Here is a 20,187-nt window from a genome sequence, read left to right as displayed (position 1 = left end):
ACCTTCTATTAATAATCCTGGATTAGATGATCTCAAAGGAACCTTCAGCTCTGATTTTGCTAGGCCCTAAGTTCTAGTCAAGTTTGGCTGCCTGGCACTAAGGGCAGGGGTAAGAGCCACCTCGTAGCTTTCCTGATTTCTTTCAAGACCCACCTTTAGAGGTGCCTTTTCTGATGTCTCTTAATTCTAGTGCCTTCTACCTGTTATCCACAGTTAATATCATACATATTTTATTGTGCAAGTGTTATATTATTTGCTATTTCTTGAGGGCAGGGGGCCATCTTTTGCCTTTCTTTGCATCCTCAGAAGTTAGCCCAGTACCCGGTATATAGTTACACTTAAATGCTTCCTGAGTAGTTTTTTATTATAGCTTTTTATTTTTCCAAATAAATGCAAAGATAGTTTTCAGCATTCACTTTTGCAAAACCTTGTGTTCCAAATTTTTTTTCCTTCCTTCCCCTCCTGTAAACTTTTTTCTTCCTCTAGACGGCAAGCAATCTGATATAGGCTAAACATGTGCAATTCTTCTAAACATAGTTCCATATTCATCATGCTGTGTATTACTGATTGATTATTGACTGACTCACCGAGGCTTGGGTACCAGTTCTTCAGGCACTGGAGTCCAAATGGACTCTGGCGACTTCTGTTCTCGAAAGCGGCCCTCAAAGACAGCTGCCACCTGGCCCATGTCGAAGGCGCAGACAGCCGAGCCAGGGATACTGTAGGGGAGAGAGGGGTATGAGGGTGGGTAGGTCCAGGAGAGTTAGAGACAGACAGCTGGGAGCAAGGCTAGGGATTACAGAGAAATTAAGGGCTGGTGGTGAGTTAGGGACAGGGAAAATTTGAGGACTTGAGAATTAAATGCTTGGGGATCTGGAGGCATGGAGAGTTGAAGTCAAGGTAGGAGAGGAGGGACAACATGAAAAGCTGGAGTGAGGGCTAAGGGCACAGGGTGAATAAGTCACTCAAGGAAGGTTCACCCTGGGGGACCTCAGGGACAGAAAGAAGTTGGATGGGCTGAATTCTCCACTCCTGGGACCCTGCTAACAAGGCTATGAATTGGGGCTCATTTAGCAAGTACCATTCTCTGTTCTAATGACCTGTTGCTAGGGGTAGAAAAGAGGGCCAGGATCACAGGACGGCCTCCCAAATTGAGGATGCCAGTGGCAGCCTGGAGGACGTTGAAATAGAAGTGAGAGTCTCCAGGTACAGAGCAGTTGAGTCGGGCCTTCAGGAAGGATGTCCACTGTTTCTCCAATACTCGAGGGGAGCCACCCACATCGTTCTTGCACACGCGGGCCACACGAGACACCACAACCTAGGAGGTAGCCCTGGTGAGTCACGTATCCCATCCATTCCCTGAACCTAGCCTGGAACTCCCACATGATAGAAATCAGTCAGAGAGAAAGCAGTCTTATAGAAAGTACCATAGCCTGAAATCGGAGGAGTATGTTAACATCCTAGCAATGGCACTAACTCGTTGTATGACCTTTGGCCAGACACTTTTCTCTGAGCTCCAGCTTTCTCATTTGTAAAGTAAGGCATCAGACCAGATGAACTCTAAAACTCTTTACTATTGTAAGAGTTTGGGGATTTTGGGGGGCTTTTTTCATTGAAGAGATACACAAGTCTGGTGCAGGGGAGAGAGAGCTGGATTCTGGTTCTATTTCTGCTACAGATATATCACTTCTTCAAGTCACTTTCCCTCTTTGGGGCCTCAGTTTCCTTATTTGTAAAATAGAGTGAATAATAAAATGGGAAGAGATGTGAAAGTGATTTGGAAAACATTAGTCCTAGTGTGAATGGAAGAAGCCGGCCATCTTCCTTTCCAGTACCCAGTTCTGCACTGGGCACTCTACAAACTTGTTCTGGTGACTGTTACAGGTTAGAACTCAGGCCTTGGAGGCCCCAGAGATTGTATCAGGGGAGCGTTTATCCCACTAAGCCTTTGCGTCTCCCAGTCAGGGATTCACCTTCTCCAGGTAGTTGAACTCCATGGCAATCTCTCGGAAAAAGAAATACACGTGACTTCCCCATTCCACGGCATGGATGAAATAAGGCTCTGTGGGTCAAGGGATAAGATGAGGGGAAGAGAAGGGAGGTCAACATTCAGCTCTTCTGTGAGGGGAAACACTTCCTGGAGTGAGAATGTTTGTGACACATGCACTAGGCAGCTGAGTGGGGGGAAGGAGATTTTTAATGATGACAAGGGAATTTTGGGGGGTGTTGGTGGGTAGGATGGGGGGGTGGAAGAGAGGGTAGAATTGTAGAATGAAAGGACTTCCAAGATCATCCCATCAAGATTCTAGCTCCCAGGCCTATCATGTGAAGAACTGAGTTTTCTCTTTGTCTGTCACCATTAAAGACTCTTATTTTGGTGGGTAATGCAGTCTGAAATGCTTTTCCTCCTCCCCTCCCCAGCTTCCCACCTTTGAACCACTTGGAATCGTGCTTGACTGTGCGGAGTGTGGGGCTGTCGCCCAGACTTCGGTAGATGACAGCATCAATAGCCAGGAAGTCAGTGACAGTCGCTGTGAAAAGCATCCCACCTGGGAGGGCATGAGAAAAAGGCAAAGAACTGGGGATTAGGGGCGTAAAAGATTGGAAGCATGTACCAAACAGTATGTGCAATGGGCAAGTTCTTTCCTGGTCCACAGTGAGAGCTGAATAAGCCTAGAACAGCCAGTTACTTTCTGAGACCTTTTTTCCCATCTACTCAATGGGTGAACTTTTCCCTGATCCACACTGAGAGTTGTACAAGCCTACAATAGTAGGCTACAATACTTTCTGAGATCCTTTTCCCCATCTATGCAAAGATTGAGCTTTTCCCTGGTCCACAATGACAGTGGAATAAGCCTAGAACAGCCAGTTACTTTCTGAGACCCTTTTCCCCATCAATGCAATGGGTGAACTCTTCCCTGGTCCACAGTGAGAGCTGAATAAGCCTAGAATAGATAGTTACTTTCTGAGACTTTTTTTCCCCATCTGTGCAATGGGTCAGCTCTTCACCCTAGAGCTAATACACAGACAGAAGGGATGGAGGAGACGGATTTTTAAGCAAAAATTTCTCTATGAGGGTAGTATGCATGAAAGGTTTGGGCCTATTTCACTGGAGACCTAAGGGATATAAGGGCTGACCAAGGACCACATATTGAACATTAATCCTGGCCCATGGCTGAGCCAAGGACACTCACCAGAGAAGAGGGCAACATTGGCGTGTTTGGGATCATAGGGGCACCGGGCCATCCCACTGATGTTGTCTCCCATAGGCTCGAGAGTGTCCATCTGCAGGGGCAAGAAGGATGTGAATGACCCCAGCATTTCTTCTGTCCCAGCCTGACAAGGTCATCTACCTGCCCATTCATTTCCAGAGAGGGAAGATATTTGTAAATTTCTTTGAAATCCATAGGGCAAATCCTGAGAGTGGGCAAACCCTTCTGTTCTGGATCCCTAGCCAGGGCCCATCGGCCTGGACTGGGCAAAGGCATAGCCCTAGGTCAAGGGAATAGGCAGTCTGGGACTTAAATTCTAGCTGACACAGCCCTAAGGAGCACTGGTCCTTTCTTAGTCCTTAGGGTGTCCTTAGGGACTAACTTGAATAGTGTTACAACTTATGTTTTGTTAAGATGAGAAAAGAAAATTGTGGCCACCCTCACTTAATGGCACAATGAGAGGTAAGAAAGAGTAAGGGCAGAGGCAAGAAGGGTTGGAATTCATGCTGTGGTTGGTACAGCCCTGGGGTGGGAGTCTGGGCAGCACCAAGTAGGGCCAGGACTCACGCTATAGTTGGCACAGATAGGGTTGAATGCGTTGGACCCACACACAAAGAGGGTGTTCTCATCTCGAACCAACAGCACCTTCACAAAGTTACGGCATTCACCCTGAGGAAGAAAAAAAGCATCATGGGGATTGGGAGGGGGGTATAAGGGTTAGGGCCACCTATCAGGACAGTTCTGGGGGAAGGAACTTGAGTGTGAAAATGGGCATCGATGTCTGGGTCTGGAATGAGGAGAAAATGAGTCTTACCTCCTGCTTCCCCTTCATCCGACAGATATTGATGTCATTTGGATTTGATTGCCAGGTCAGCTTCTATGGAAACAGAATTAGGGGCATAAGGCTGAGGAGAAGGAACTAGTGCCCAGGGCTAGAATGGATGGGGTTGGATGGTTTTCAGGTAGGTTGAGGGGTATGTGTGTGTGTGTGTGTGTGTGTGTGTGTGTGTGTGTATGTGTGTGTATGATGTGTGAGAGACACACACAGAGATATATATAGAGAGAGACACAGAAACACAGAGAGATAGAGGGACAAAGATGGAGACACAGAAACGGAAACAGAATCAGAGACAGAGACAGAAACAGAAAGAGCAAGAGATAGAGACAGAGATTGATAGAGACTAGAGAGAAAGAGAGACAGAGATAGGGGATAGAGAGAGAGACAAAAAAGAGAGACAAGAACAAGAGACAGAGGCAGAGATTGAGAGAGACAGAGACAGAGAGATAGAGAGACAAAGTCAGAGAAACAGAGGAGATAGAGCTACACAGAGAGACAGAGACATGGAGAGAAGGAAGAGGAGGAGGAGGACAGAGGGAAGAGAGAAAAGAGGGGAAAAGGGAGAAAGGGGGAGGAAATGAAAAGAAGAGAAAGGAAGGGCAGGGGAGAAGAGTTAGAAGGGGAAAGGAAGGGAAGAGAAAAGATGAGAAGCTGGTTCTGTGCAGGAAAGGAACACAATCTTTATAGCTGGAAATAATAACAAGAACAAGTTCTCACTTCTCTAGTCCTTTCAAATTTAGAACATAAATCCTCCAACTAAGATGGCTACTGTGTTATTCTTTCCATCTCAGAGATGAGGAAGCTGAGATTTAACAAGGCAAAGTGACTTGACAGGGTCAAATAATTAGTAAGCATCAGAGCCAGAGTTTGAACCAGGGCTTCTCACATCAAATCCAGCTCTCAGGTGCTCAGGGATGCAGCATGGTTAGTACAGAATGTATTGGATTCAAATTCTGATTCTGCCACTTACTCTCTGAGTGACTTGGTGAGTCAGCTCACCTGACTGAGTGGCAGTTGCTTTATCTGAATGCAACAGAGGTGAGAAGGCGGCAGAATTGGGGCTTGGGCTAGAATGCCTCAAAAGCCCTCAAATCTCTGACTCACTGATCTTTCCATTGGCCTCCCCAAGATTTGGGGGCGGGGAGTCAGTCTCCATGGATGGGAAGGAGAGAGGGGGTGTCTCTGAGGCCCGCAGAATGGGGACTAGTCCTGGTGCCCTCCCTTCTTCCCTCCTTTCCTCAGCCCCACCCAATGAGGTCCTCCTTCGCCCCCCACTCACCCGATGGTAGCGCAGTTCACTGGCCGTGGGAGGCTCCAGCTCTACTCGGTACAGGTTATCCCTGTGAGGGGGACCTGGGGCTCAGTAAGGGTGGGAGAGGGCATCCAGACAGACCCTCTGGGCAGCCCTTCCCTACCACCCTGCCACAAACAAGGCATCCAACATGGCAGCCCACTAGCATGTCCCGACAAAGGAATACGTAATGCTGACATGCCTTCATGGACCCCAAATGTGCTAATGTCCCCAACAAGCCAACACAGCCCAACCTAGTAACAAATACACATTAACATTCAACATGGCAACACACAAACCACATGCACCGATGTGTCTCAGATGGTAACAAGCCAACCCTTCCCTCAAACATGGCAGTTTACTCAAACATGCCCAACTGCCCATACCTGTCTCCAATGAACAGGGTCCTGTTGACCCGAAGCATGCGTTGAATGTTGAGCCCTTCGGTGTTGGAGGCTGGAGGGAAGCGGCTTGGACCACTGCCTGTGAATACTGGGTACTGCTTTAAGTCTGTGGGCCAGGGGAAGGGAAAGTGAGCTGCCTACTGTAGAGAATGACTTCTGGGAAATCTCTCCTCTCCCCTGTTCCAGGACTATGAGGAAGGAATTCTTCAGGGGCTTGGAAGTATCCTTGTGTAGGATCTGCAGGATCTTTCTTTACAATGACTTCTCTCCCCCACAAACTTCCCAGGTTCCCCTCCCCCAATATTTCTCTTCCCTCCCCCTAAAGCTTCCAAGATCCCTTACTTCAAAGCCCCCAACTCACAATCCCGTGGTGCTATTGCGAGGGGTTGAGGCTCCTCGGGGAAGAGGCCCTGGACAGCTCCCAGCACCAAGGTCAGGATCTGAAGCAGGACGTGGGTCCAGGTCCTCAGCACCGGGAAAGGTGGCAGGCTGGGCGCTGGCATGGTTCTGTGGCCAGGTAGGGTGCTCCTGCAGCATCGAGGGAGAAGAAACGGACAGCGTACTGAGAGGGGATGGGCAGCTGGGTGGCACGGTGGATAGGGCACTGGGTTTGCAATCAGGGAGACTCATCTGGCTTCAGATACTTACAAGCTGTGTGACCCTGGGCAGGTCACTTAACCCCTATCTGCCTCAGTTATTCAACTGTAAAAGGAACTGGAGAACAAACCTCTCCGGTATCTTTGCCAAGAAAATCCCAAACAGGGTCACGGAGAGTGGGACACAATCGTATCCACAGAACAACAAATTGGGAGGGAACTAGAAGCTGAACTTTCTTTGGCTACCGCCAGGGGCCGCCTGAGAGCCACCCACTTCTTCCAGGGCCCTGAACGCCCATGAGCCTCTGCCAGGAGTGCAGCCCCAGGGACAGAAATGAGACAGGTCCTGTCTGGGGAGAAGCTGCTTTCTGCACTCCAGATCTGGAGCCCTAACAAAGGTGATCCAATTGAGGCACTTGCCTCAGGCAGGCAAAGCTGAAGGGTGCCAAAAATCTATAAAATATTCGTCTACTATCCCAGGCATACCATGCCATTAGGTGAGAGGGTCACAATTTTCTATTCTGGCCTTGGGCAAAAAATTAGTTGGTGACAGTGCTGTCCAAATCCCAGATGTGGCCAGTTCTGCGGCATCAGCACCATCCCCCCCTTCTCCCTGCTCCTCTGACAGACAGTTTTCTCACCGGCTCCATCTGTCAGCACCTCTCCCTCTATTGCACAGGTCACCTCCAGGGCAGATTGCAACCTCCAGACCCCGAGACATCCTAGAGTTCCCAAGTGGCAGCGAGATGAAGCTACAGGGGAGCTGGAGGAAGAACTGGGGCACGAACTAGTGCCCTTGTCTTTGCTTTCAGGCAGGACCAAAGTCCGGGCCCAGAGGGCAATCAGTAAATGATAAATGTCTCCTCCCTACCCCCTTACCCAATTGCCTTACAGTTAGTCGTGTGAGGGATTGTTTTTTAAAGGGCTACCAATCTTTAGCTTTTAGTCAGAATTTCTTCAGTTTTTCTACCAGAATTTTTTTGTCATACTATTTTATGTAAACTAAGGTATCTAACTTTTATCAACAAATCTTGAAATCACACCAAAAAAAAAAAAAAATCAGGAACCTTACAATGGGAAGGGACCTTTGAATGCAGAAAGCCAACCCGTCCAACCCATTCATCTAACAATATGGGAAACTGAGGCCAAAGAGGTATGGATACTTGTAGTCTTCTATGTATTTTGGAACAGTAGATAGTTATCATTCATTAACATTTCTCCAGCATTTTAAAGAGAGAGAAAAGGAGACTCAAAGAGATCACACTACTCCAAAGTAGCCAGGCAAGAACCCCAAAGAAAATCTTTCAGTACCATTTTCAGAGATCTTCTCAGGACAGCATTTTTTTTTTTTAATAGTTTTGTGGCATAGTGAAAAAAGCCCTAGGCTGAAAGTCAAGCTACTCAAGTTCTTAGCTCCGTGATTGGCCAGGTGATCATGGACAAATCCCTTGTTTCCCTGTTTTTTCCCTAAGCTATCTGGTTGATTCAGTGTGGGCTACAGGAGGGTTTCAGGGGCTTCATGACAGATATCAAGGTTAATGCTACCCAGAGGCCTTGGAGGCAGGTTCATGGTGAAGGGCATAATTGCTACAATATTGCCATTTACTGCAGTCACCGCAACTGTCTCTCTCTCCCCCCTTCCTGTCTGCCACACTTGTGGGATGGTTTATAATCCTGAAACCACTGCTCTTTGGATTCCATTAACCTGTTGGCCTTGTATTACTCATTCAGTGGGTCTTTACTAAGTATCAGGTTAGAAGGGGGGGGGGGAGATGGAGATGTACTAGATGCTGCCCTGCAGAAGCTCCTGTGGTGGGGGAAGGAAAGGAAGAATAGACCTGGATCAGGCCTTCAGGAGCTCCCAGTCTGGGGCTGAGACTCGATGATGTTAAGGCAATGGGCTTCATGGGGGCCCATCCCCTGAAAATGAGTTTCTTCTAGAGAAGAAATGGGCCTGGGGGGGGGTGGCTTTGGTAGAAAACAGGAAGGGCTCTGGGATAAGGTTAGCAGGAGGTAGCTGTTATTTTAGCTTGTGATAGCTTCCTTTTCCTGCCCCTTTACCAAGATTTGTGACTCAACTCTAGTTCTTGAATGAAGCACGAGTCCTGCCCTCCATTTCCCCAGCTTCCTGATTCCACATCCCCCTTCCCTTAAGCCCCACTTCCACTCTTGCTCAGATACCTGACTCTTATAAGAGTGACTCTTATAAGCCAAGGATTCGATCCAGATCCTCCAAAATTTGGCCAGTCTCCCCCTCTAAGCTCTTCTCCCTGACATCAGCCACTCTTGACTAGCAGAGTCTCTTCACAATCTCCCTGCCCTCCTACGTCAGTTTGATCCAAACCTTTGCCCACAACCTCCTCGAGCTTGTCAAATCCTTCCAGATCTCTCCTATCCTTTTCTATTCAGCTCCAGTCATATTCTCTCCAGGGCTTTCTAGGTCTGCCCTAAACCTCAGTGAACTCTCTATTTTGAGATTCATGGTTCTCAGAGTTTGTGAGTCTTGTTTCTTCCCACACTGGGAGTTCCTCAGAGGCAGGTCATCTTCTCTGTGCCCCATCCTGCTGACCAGGTACTCAGTTAAAAAATTTACCAAACAGCCAGCGGAATGGATAATCCACAAGGCTGACAAGGCTTTTTAATGGAAAGCAAAGTAAAGCGAAGTACAGTTGTTACAATATCGCAAGCCATTCTACAAGTGTGGCAGAGACAGGAAAGGGGGGAGATGGAGTTGTGGTGACTGCAGTGAATGGCAATATTGTAACGATTGTGCCCTTCACCATGAACTTGCCTCTGCCTCCCTGTAAACTGAATCCTGGGGGGGTGTACCATTAACACTGCTGTCTGTCATAGAGCCTCTGAAACCCTCCAGCCCATATTGAATTAGCCGGATGTAGGGAGAAACACACATAAACATACACACACATGATATACATATATATATATGTATATTTATCTACTTATAGATAGATATACATAACAGACACACTCACCCAACACACATATATACAAGAGATATATACAAGAAATATACGTGAGACACACACACACACACACACACGCACACACACACACACACACACACAGAGTTTTAGTCAGCTTTACCCAGAGCTAGACATCAATGAACTGGGAATGATGAATGTCTTCTGACTTCACTCTAGGTCATCTCCTGTTTGTGTTGATGGCCTGAATTCTCTTCGAGAGAGCTTCATTTCCTCCTTTCTCAAATGATAGGTCAGCCAGGCTTTATAGGAGTTGGTTATGAACTGCTTCCATGAACTTCTATGTGAAATCAAGGGGAGAGGAACACAAGAAGAGAGCCAGATTTAGTGAAGAAAAGCCTTGGCAGGGAGTAAAAGAATTTGGCTTTGAGATCCACCTCTGCCCCCAACTTATTTAGTCATTTCTCTGCCTAGGTCTTAGTCACCTAATCAGTATAAGAAGGGGATTGGTCTAATCACTAATTGGTCCAATGTCTCTTTAGTTCAGATGCTTTGTGTTCTAACCTCTTATTTAATAATATTAGAGATATTTAATGTAGAGATAGCATTAATAATGAACCCTTTTCTTCCAGATCGCAGAGCTAGTGCTTCCTGCTGGTTCCTTCCTTCACTGCTGCATCCAAAATGTTCTAGCTTCTTGTTCTTAGAAATCCTTCTCTTACTAATAAGGAAATGTTTTACATTACATCACATGTATAACCTCTATCTGACTGCTTACTATCTCTGGAAGGGGTAGGAAAGGGAGAGGAGGAGGGTTGCAATTTGGAATTCAAAACTTTTTTTAAAACATTAAATGTGTTTCAACATGTAATTGACAAAATATAAAATATCATATATTTAAACAATAATTCAAACTAACCATTAAAAAAAGCCTCTTAACCCTGCCCTCTCTTGAAGCTATCAGCCTATAGCTCTCTTTTTTATTCACTGCAAAGCTCACTTCATTTGTAGCCAAGATAAACTAGGTTCAAATACGACCCCTGCCACTTCCTACCTGTGTGACTCTGGGTCTCAACTGCCTCTGTCAAACAGATCAAATGACTTCTGAGATCTCTTCTCACTCTCCGATTCTGATTACCCTAGAAAGAGTTCCCTGCATCTGTTGCCTGCACTTGCTTCTCATTCATTTACTCCTCAGTCCCTTGTAATCTGGCTTCTAATTCTACACTGTCCAGAAATTAATTTTCCAAAGGCCACCAAGACCTTTTAATTGGGAGGTGGCTAGGAGAGCTAGGATCAGAGTCAGGAAAACCTGAATTTAGACAATTATAAGGTAATCTCCTTCTGCCTTAGTTGGTTCATTTGTACAATGTAGATAATAATAGTGCCTACCTCACAGGGTCCTTGTGAGGGTCAAATGAGATAACATGTAAAGCATTCTACAAATCTAGCTATTATTAGGATTATTGTGCTTTTTCACAGTTCACACTCTGCTGGAGCTCTCTGTAGCATCTTACCCCACTGGCCCTCCCCATCTCCATGAATTACTCTTTCCTCCGTGGGCTTCCACAACATTGTCTTCCTACTAGTCTGGCTACTCCTCTACCTCCTTTTTTAGGTCATTGCCTTTCTCCCCCTTGCTATTTGTGGTTATTGTCCTAGACTCTAAACTTTCACCTCATCTCTCTTTTCTTTATAATCTCTCTCTTGGTGATCTTATTTCCTTCCCTGGATTCCATTTTCACCTTCAGGAAAATGACTCTTAAATACCCATCTCCAGCCTCAATTTTGCTCCAGCTTCAAGTCTGAATCTTCAGATACCTGTTGGACATCTCTGCTTGAATGCTTATCCCGATGGCACCTCGGTGTCCTGAAACAGAACTCATCATACTAACAACTCCCCTATTTCCGTTACTGCTATCACCCAGACTCAAAATCTTGGACTCTCCCCTCTCTCTCTCTTCATAGCCAATCAGTCGATTATAATACTCTCACTAAATTACTGTTCCCTTCCCTCTACTAACGCAAACTATTTCTGCCTCCCATCACCGCTCACCTGGACTGTTGCTATAATATTCTAATTGATTTCCCTTCTCCAATCCACCCTCCCTATAGCTTTGTCAGTCCCTTGATCAAAGACTTTTGAGGGCACCCTATTGACTAGAGGATAAAATATAAAACAGTCTGGATTTCAAGACTTTCCACCATCTGGTTCCACCCTACCATTCCAGGCCCTTTTCAAATGACTCCTGTTCAAGCATTCTAGTTCAGAATGGACCACTAGCTGTTACAGAAGCACAGAACATGAGAACTGGAAAGGAACCTCACTGGCCATCAAGTCCAGTCTATGTGTGAGGGGAATCCCACTGTCTCATATCTTGAACAACAGTATTCCCTGAATTCAATATGCCCTTCATCAAGTCAGTTATCTAGAAAACACTTTAGAGACAGATTTTCTAATTTAAACCTTTCATCTATAGATGGGGAAACTGAGGTCCAGAGAGGGGTCCAAGATCATGAAAAGTAGCAGAGACTGTGTTCAAGCTTGATTTCTGGACTCTAAATTCAGAGCTCTCTTCACTATGTCATCCTATAGTTCCAACAGACTATTGTATCTCCTCTTACCGTGCACCGATTTGCATTGGTTAAACCAAAACCTGGAACATATGCCCTCATTTCCACCTGAAAAACTCCTTTTATTTCCCTATGCATGAGATCAAGATCAATGAAACTTCTTCGTTATACCTGCTTTCTGCTCCCAGCTGCAAGGGCTCTTTTCCCTTCACATTTTAGTAGAGCACATTGTCTGAATTCCTCTTTTGCCCCTTTCAAAGTCTATGCTGTATGCTATTTATCTCTTCCCATGGTTCTTTCCCCCCCACCTCCAAACCGAAGTCTAGGAGGATGGTCAGAAATGATGTCATTTTGTCACCTTTATTTTCGGTGTCCAGCACATAGGAAAGGCCTAATAATGTTGAAATGAAAAATGTCTTCCAATTTTGACATTATCTGATATATGTTCTAAGGTGGAGGGTTTCTAACCTGAGGGTCTGTAAGCTCGTTTGCTTTTATACTCTGACAAAACCATATTTCAGTATAACTGGCTTCCTTTATAATCCCATGCATTTTATTTTACACATTTTAAAATGTTATTTTTAAGAAGAGGTCAGATTTAACCAGATTACCAAAGGGGTCCATGATGCAAAAAATAGTTAGAGTCCCTGCTCCAGAGTGTTTCAGGGCTGAGGCCATCATAGCATCACCACTTCTATTTGCAACTATGGTAGGGATGGGGGTAGAGACAGGACTACCACAGAGGCTGTGACTTCTATGGGACAGAACTAGAACCAGAATGGACTGGTTATTCACACTGACCCATATTCACCACATCCTTCCTTCCTCTTTGACAAAGAATTCCCCTTTAAGGCATACAGAATATGTACTTCACACTTGTGTTTGTAATAATTGTAATGTTATTGCTCCCATTTTACAGATGAAGAAACGAAAAGTCAGGGAAGAAAAATCTCTTTCTCTGTTTCTCCTCTCTGTCTCTGACAATCTCTCTGTCTCCGTCTCGCTATGTCTCTCTTTCCCTGTCTCTTCCCCAAGTATCAGAATAGTGACTGAAACTCAGACTTACTCTAAGGCTAATGATATCTAAATAGTACCCCTTATGAGTCACTTCTTATAATCGGATGTGGTGGGGAAGTGTGGGGTACGATGGGAGGGGAATATGCTCTGTGCTTCTAGAGGATCAGGAACACTTTGATTTAGCCATGTAGAACATACCAGTCAGCCTGCTATAGTAATGCTCTCTTTCCCCAGACCTGGGTTCTGCAGGATCTTCTGATTGGGTTTTGAGCTCAGAGCTGGGTTAACCAAAAACAGGAGGAGTTGGAAGCAGGTGTTCTTCTTGTACCTCAAGGTCTGCTCCCAGCACATGGTTAACGGAAGGTCACTTGCTTGAGGGAAGATTCTGGGATGCTCACAACTCCTGACTCTTGACCCTACCAAGTCCTCGTGTAATAATGAGCTCTCTCAGCACCTCCCCCAGCATTAAATTCCCCATCGGGCATGGGTTGGAGCAGACTTGCTATGGTTCAGGGGAGGCCCCTACCCCCCACAGACCATCTGCTTTCCTTGCTGAAACCTGAGGCTGATCCGAGGCATCTGATTGCAGCTGCCCGGCGCCCGCTCGGCTCCGGAAACCCCGGCCTCACCACCTGCCAGGCCGGAGACGGGTCTGGGCACCTGGCAGTCAGTGGGGCCTAGACCACTGAGTGGGGGAATCAAAGGGAGGGAGGGAAGAAGGAGGAGAAAGTTGGTATATGTCTCTGTGTGTATAGAATGTTTGATCTGATCATGAAAGGTGAGTGTGTGTGTATTACACCTCCATGTCTATGTGCATATATACACATGTATGTATGTATGTATATCTTCATATAGAGAATCAGTCATTTAGAACTAGAAAAGGCCTTTGAGATCACTATTTACACATAAAAAACCCGAGGCTCATATATGCAGCCACTGAGCTGAAGCCCCACAGGTAATAACCAGGAGAACCAGGATTCAAATTCAGCTCCTCTCATCCCAAATTCTGCTTTGGGCACTGCAGACTATATTTCTGTATAGGCGTTTATCTGAGAGCACAGGGCCTGCTGCCAGAGGAGTGGGACCTGAGGAGGTAAAGGCCAGAGCAGTTCTGGGAAAAGGTTCAGCCTCAGCTTAGCTGACCTCCCGGTGCTCCAGCACATGGAGCTCTGATGCATGTCTCCCTTACTCGGAGCCTCAATCTATCCCAATGCTTACCCACATCAGCCGGCAGTGGCTCGTGCCAGATATCAATTACCTGCCGCAGCGTTTCCTGGGGACACTAATTAACTATGGGTGCTTGATGAGGCCTCCTGGTTCATCCATTACTCACTGAAGGCTCCAGGCCTTTCTCTAAGAGCTAGGCGGCTTGGCCCTCCAAGATCCCAGATAAAGGGGATTGGGGTCTCAAGCTAGTCCTAGCTTATCCGTCACTCTCCCCTAACCCTCTCTCATCAAAGTACAACCTGCCTCCCAGGAACAACAGCTCTTGTTCCAGCTGCTGCACAGATTCATACGACAGGAGAAGTCCTTAGAAATCATCTCTCATCCAGCCAAACAATCCCACTTACTGTTCTGCACATATAATATTACACCTCCCATGTCTGAATCTGCACAGAGTGTCTCTCCTGCTTGTACCAGGCCTGTAGTCAGGAAGTCTCTTCTTGGTGAGTTAAAACCAGATCTTAGACACTTACTAGCTGTGTCACCCTGGGCCAGTCATTGAACCCATTTACCTCAATTTCCTCATCTGTAAAATGAGTCAGAGAAGGAAATGGCAAACCACTCCAGTATCTTTGCTGAGAAAACCCTAAATGTGGTCATAAAGAATCAGATATGACTTAACAACAGCATCTCGACTGCTTGCAACCCCTCAAGCTCAAGCGTCATCTCCAACCAGTCTCTGATACTTCTAGGACACTCTCTGTTACAGTGGGGCTTCCCCACCCTACTATATATTTATTTTATTTGGGCATGCTATTTTGCTCCCCCACAGGAGAACTTTGTATCACTAGTACTTAGCATAATAGAAGATTAATAAATAAGTAGATGGAAAAACCTAATAGAAATTGGTTCAATCCATTTTACAGATAGCACAGCTCAGGTCTATCAAGGGGAAGGGACTTACCTAAGTTCCCACAGCCAGTCAGCCAACTAAAGGGAATCAGAAACCACTCAGAGCCAGTAGGCTCAGGTTCAATGTCCAGAGCAAGAAAACAGCCACAATGCTACATTTCATTGGGAAAGGGTAGCAGAGGAAACCTAAGAAGAAGAAATACTTGCTACAATACACAATTAAGCGCAACATTGTAGCAAAAGATCCTCCCCAGCCATGACTGCACAAAGAATACAGCCTATAAGAAAGCTGAAAAGGCCCCACAGGATGGATCACGTCAGAAGATGTTAGAACTTGGAGAGCCTTAAAACAAAGCGTGTTATAATCAGGATGAGCCTGGGAACACAGAATGGGAGAGAGAGGATATAAAAGTCATCTAGTTAGTATAGGGGCTCCCAAACTTTAAGCCACAGACCTTTGGGGAGACCCAGGGATGCTACTAGGAACAGCTCCTAGGGGGTAAAGCAGATAGCAGACTAGGCCTGAAGTCAGGAATTTCTGAATTCAAATCCAGATTCAGACACTGTGTGACACTGGACAAGTCACTTAGCCTCTGTCTGCCTCCATTTCCTAAACTGTAAAATGAGGAAAACAATAGTACTTAAAGTCCTAGGGTTGTTGTGAAGATAAAGTGAGATATTTGTAAAGCTCTTGAAGCAGTACTTGACACATAATAGGTGCTCAAGCAATTATCTTTCCTTCTCTTCATTTTTTCTTCCCTCTTTTTCTTCTTCCTTCATCCCTCCCTTTTCCCCTTTCTTCTCTCCCTTTTTTCCTTCCTTCCTTCTTTTCCTTCCCTCCCTCCCTTTTTCCTTTCTTTCTTCACTCCATCTCTTTCCCCCCTCTTTCTCTCCTTCCCTTTTTCTTCCTCTTTTTCCTCCCCCTCTCTTTCTTCTTTCTTTTCCTTCCCTCCCTCTCTTTCCCTCTTTTTTCTTTCTCTCTGGTTTTCTTCCTTCCCTTTCCTCCTTGCTTTCCTTCCCTTCCTCCCCTCCCTCCCTTTTCCTTCCTTTCTTCCCTTTTTCCTTCCTTTCTTTTCTCCCTCCCTTTTTACTTCTTCCTTTTTCCTTCTCTCCCTCCTTTTTCCTTCTTTTCTTTCCTCTTTTCCTTCCTTTCTTTTCTCCCTCCCTTTTCCCTTCCTCATTTTTTCTTCCCTCCCACCCTTTTCCTTTCTTTTCTTCCTTCCCTTTTGTCCATTCCTTCCTTATCCCAATAGACTTTCTGGATGCCACCAAAAACCCAAACCTTTCAGCAATGGGTTCCTAAATCCCTATGTGCTCCCTAGCACTATCATTTTGTTTATGTGTATGTGCATGCATTTATGTTTTCCAACCAATGGATTTTAATACCACAACCATTATGCCAGAGGTTGTGTGCGACATTTTAAAAGTGTAACACCCTTACTTTACAGATAAGGAAACTGAGGCCCAGAGAATTTTAATGTCTTGCCTAAGATCCCATGAGTAGTGTTAGAGCTGAGGTTTTAATTCCAGTCTTCTGACTTCAGAATTAGCATGATTTTCTCAGCTCTGAATCAATTAGGTCAAAAGAGGGTAACTATACTTAATAAAACTGAGAGTCATTGATTTAATCCATTCCCTTCATCCTCCAGATGGGGAGCTAAGGTCTGGAGAGGAAGCTCATCTAACTGTCAGACAGGTCTGATGTGGTGCTGGTATGGTGCAAAGAGCTCTGAACTTGGAGGCAGGAGGCCTGGGTTTGACTTCAGACTAACACTTACCTGCTATATGACTTTGGGCAAGTACTTGACTTCACTGGACCGCAGTCTCCTCACATGAAAAACCAGAAGACTGGATGAGGTCCCTTTTAACTTTGATTATATGGGAACTTATTAATAAGGGCCAGTCCCCAGTTCTTCTGATTTCCAATGCAGGCCTCTCGAGGTCCAGCAAATTATTGTCTCTGAGCCTCCTCTGAGTTAAGTCAGAACTTCAGCTGGCATTCCCATATATCTACTTAGGAAGATTGCCCAAGGAGAGGGGAACGGGAAAGAGAGAAGGGACTTCACGTTATGTTAATATTCCTCAACATTCATAAAGAAGCCTGGTTGGCTGTAAAGGGGTGGGACTCTTCCCCTAAATGATGCCATATTTTTACTCTAAAGTCTCAAGCTTGCTATTTCACACGGAAGTGTTATCTCACTACATTTTAGGTAGTAAACTGCCTAGGCCACTGGAGTGGAGCAAGGTCTGGGTTTCTCACTTCTACCATAGCTGAGAGATGGTCAATAAGTGACCACAGCTTCTGCCTGGGGAACATGGTGCCCTCCCAATCCCCCTTCCCAGGCGAGAAGTGCTAAAGGGGGAAAGGACTGAGGAGATTCCACTTCCTACAAGAAACAGGTGGACATGAACACTGGGTTAACGGGTCTCAGCTGTTCTTCATGCAGAAGCCTCTGAGACTGAGAAAGGGGAGGAAAGGAGACCTAGCTGTCACAGGCAATGTGTGCGGAGGGACTGCTGGCCAGTCTCTTATTTGAGAGGTCTTTGTTTCCTCCCCACTGCACAGGCCGGTTGCATACGGACAGCATATATTGTACACAGACCATCCCAGTGTTTGTGTAGATACATGCATCACAAACGTCAACTATATGCAAACAAAAAACAGCAGATATTGAACAAAATGGGTACACAGGACATGAAAATACCAATGCTATGTGCAGACATACACAATGAACACCAATTGTTTGTATGGAAGCCCACAGGCAGATACTACATAATATATGTGTACATATACATGGAATCCCTATGGCGCAGGAAATAAGGCACTGGGAATTATTAATTAGGAAAACCTGAATTCAAATTCAGTTTCAGCTGCTTACAAACTGTATGGTCCTAGAAAAGTCAGTTTCTTCCTCTGTCAAACAGGGATAATAATAGCACCTACTTCTCAGGGTTATTGTGAGGCTCAAATGAGATAATTTTAAAGTGCTTATGCTAGATATTAATATTATTTTTGCAAACACCAGACCCAATTGTAGAAAGGGCAGCCATCACAAAGAACATCGATTGTGCATGCAAATATTGCACAAATAGAGTACATGGGATCATAGGTTCAGAGCTGAAAGGAACTCAGAAGTTACTGAGTCCTAATTTTAAGTCTTATCCTAATTTTACACATGAGGGAACAGACTGAGAAAGGGAAAATAACCATTATAGGATCCCACAGTCAGTAAGTACCAGAACAAGATTCAAATCCAGGTCCTCCTGCCTGCAAACCTGATGCTGTGTCTACACTATCTCATTTGACATGCATACACACACAACAGAGCTGTCGACACAAGCCAGACACAACAACCTCATACCATCACACATTTTCATATTTAGTGTATTTCACATATGCTAAAGTTATACAAATTTCTCAGATAAAAGCCCTTCCATTGTCCCTTTGTGCTCTCCCCACAACACACATACACATAAATGCTTCTGTCCCTCAACCATACCCATAGATAGAATTCCCTGTCCTTCCCTTCTTCACAAAGAACCAAATCTTCCCCCAAGCCTTAGAGCTCCTTCCCCCTCCACAGATCTTCGCCCACCCACCACAATAGTCTCCTCCTGGCCCCCATGGGGATAGTGGGGTCTGTGGGCTTGGGAACAGGATGTGGGGTCATCACAGGTCGGCATGCCTGGAGGCAGTGGAATGGCCTTGGTGATGCCCCTGCTTGGCAGTGGACCACCCAGAAGGGCTGGGCCTGGAGCCAGAAAGGCCTCAGCTGCTCCCAGTTTCATCCCCCATAAGGAGAAATCGTGATATAATGGAAACAGCTCTGGGGGTCGGAAGGTCTAGATTCTAGTTCTGCTTCTGGCTTGGCCACTGAATTGCTGTGGGAGTGTCCTGTGCCTCAGTTTCCGTATCTTGTAAAATGAGAATGCTGGACTAGGAGATTCATTTCAGTGCTGAAATTCTGTGTTCCACATTCCTGATGAGAGATGAGGGCCTCTAGCGAGAAAACTCCATTCTCTAGATGAGGGAAAAGGGAAAAACCTGAGCTGACTCTGGGATCCCAATATCCCCCAACAGTGCTCTGGGTAACCAGGGCCCCTTCAGCCCCTTCCTAAGACTCACTCATCAGGAATGAGTGCATAGCTGGGAAGAATTGATCTCAGAATCTCTGCCCCGTAGGGAGATCGAATGACCGGGCTCTGCTCACAGCTGCTTCTGCCTAGCCTGGTCCTCAGTCTGTCTAGGAACTTGGCAAAGAGAATTCAGTGTCAGGGAGGACTGGTGAATGAGGAAGCCATCCCCAAGATCCAGTTAGGTTGGATTCATTCACTGGACGCAGAGGGAGGAAAGGAGACATGACAGATTGCTGACAACAGCAACAATTATTCTTAATATAAGGCGATGTGAAGTAGTGCAAAACCCCATGAATTGACAGGAGATTAGGGTGATGGTCCTGAGTAGGCAGACTCACTAATCTACTTTTGCTATTTATTATCTGTGTGATCCTGGCCATGTCACTGAACCCCAGGCAAGTCCATTATTTTCTTTCTCTTTTTTTTTTCCATTTGTTTTTGTTGTTGTTGTTGTTGTTGTTGTTGTTTCCATTATTTTCTCCTGGCCTCACTTTTCTATAAATGAGGACTAGATGATTTCTGAAGATCTTTCCAGCTCTGATATTTTATGTTCTACACTTAGAGTTTCTAAAATTATCTGTAGCTCATGAATTCAGCTCTGTGATGGAACAGTTGCAAGTCCACTGCTGAGGAGGACTGAAGTTGTTATCATAGGAACTAAGTTCAAAACCTAGATTTGCCAGATTCTACCAGAGTGACTTTGGGCAAAATATTTAATTTTCCCTACCTGTAAAATGAAGGAGTTGGACTCAATCGTTTCCAAGGTATCTAGCAGGTCGTTATCTCTGATTCTATGACTTTTTAAGGCCTTAATTTCCCTACCAGTAAAATGGACATAATAACTCCCATTCTGCCTACAGGACTGTTGTGACATGGGGCAGCGAATTCAAAAGCCCCCTTTGTGCTCTACAGGCCAGTTTTAATAAATGTCAGGGATTATGAAGGTACAATTTCATTTTTTACAGTCTTATTTATGTGTCCTTCCAAATCACTTTCATATTCATTATCTCATAAGATCCTTACATCAGGCAAGAAGGGCAGGCATTTATAACTTTGCTGAGAGGCAAAGAGGGAGCCGTGAGTCTGCCAAAGTCAATGAC

The 20,187-nt window shown here is 45.5% G+C and overlaps 1 protein-coding gene across 3 annotated transcripts in view; it reads right to left on the bottom strand.

Annotated features, from left to right (window-relative positions):
• The window catches only part of SEMA6B (semaphorin 6B), a 44,670-nt gene that overhangs the window by 7,338 nt on the left and 17,145 nt on the right, over nt 1–20,187 (bottom strand). For 2 of the 3 annotated variants that reach the window (XM_031947815.1, XM_031947816.1), the window contains 11 exons: nt 9,447–9,623; nt 6,107–6,273; nt 5,728–5,851; nt 5,330–5,390; nt 4,027–4,089; nt 3,780–3,881; nt 3,195–3,285; nt 2,430–2,549; nt 1,974–2,062; nt 1,101–1,318; nt 588–719 (listed from right to left, as the gene is read on the bottom strand). In XM_031947815.1, the coding sequence (XP_031803675.1) occupies nt 588–719; nt 1,101–1,318; nt 1,974–2,062; nt 2,430–2,549; nt 3,195–3,285; nt 3,780–3,881; nt 4,027–4,089; nt 5,330–5,390; nt 5,728–5,851; nt 6,107–6,273; nt 9,447–9,460 (1,181 nt within the window). In that variant the 5' untranslated portion in view covers nt 9,461–9,623. Of the gene's footprint in view, nt 1–587; nt 720–1,100; nt 1,319–1,973; nt 2,063–2,429; nt 2,550–3,194; nt 3,286–3,779; nt 3,882–4,026; nt 4,090–5,329; nt 5,391–5,727; nt 5,852–6,106; nt 6,274–6,982; nt 7,350–9,446; nt 9,624–20,187 lie in introns of those variants that run through there. The other variant, XM_023496704.2, reaches the window with a different exon arrangement.

This window comes from Sarcophilus harrisii, chromosome 1, assembly GCF_902635505.1.
Source record: "Sarcophilus harrisii chromosome 1, mSarHar1.11, whole genome shotgun sequence".
Lineage (NCBI taxonomy): Eukaryota > Metazoa > Chordata > Mammalia > Dasyuromorphia > Dasyuridae > Sarcophilus > Sarcophilus harrisii.
This window is presented reverse-complemented; position numbering and strand designations above follow the sequence as displayed.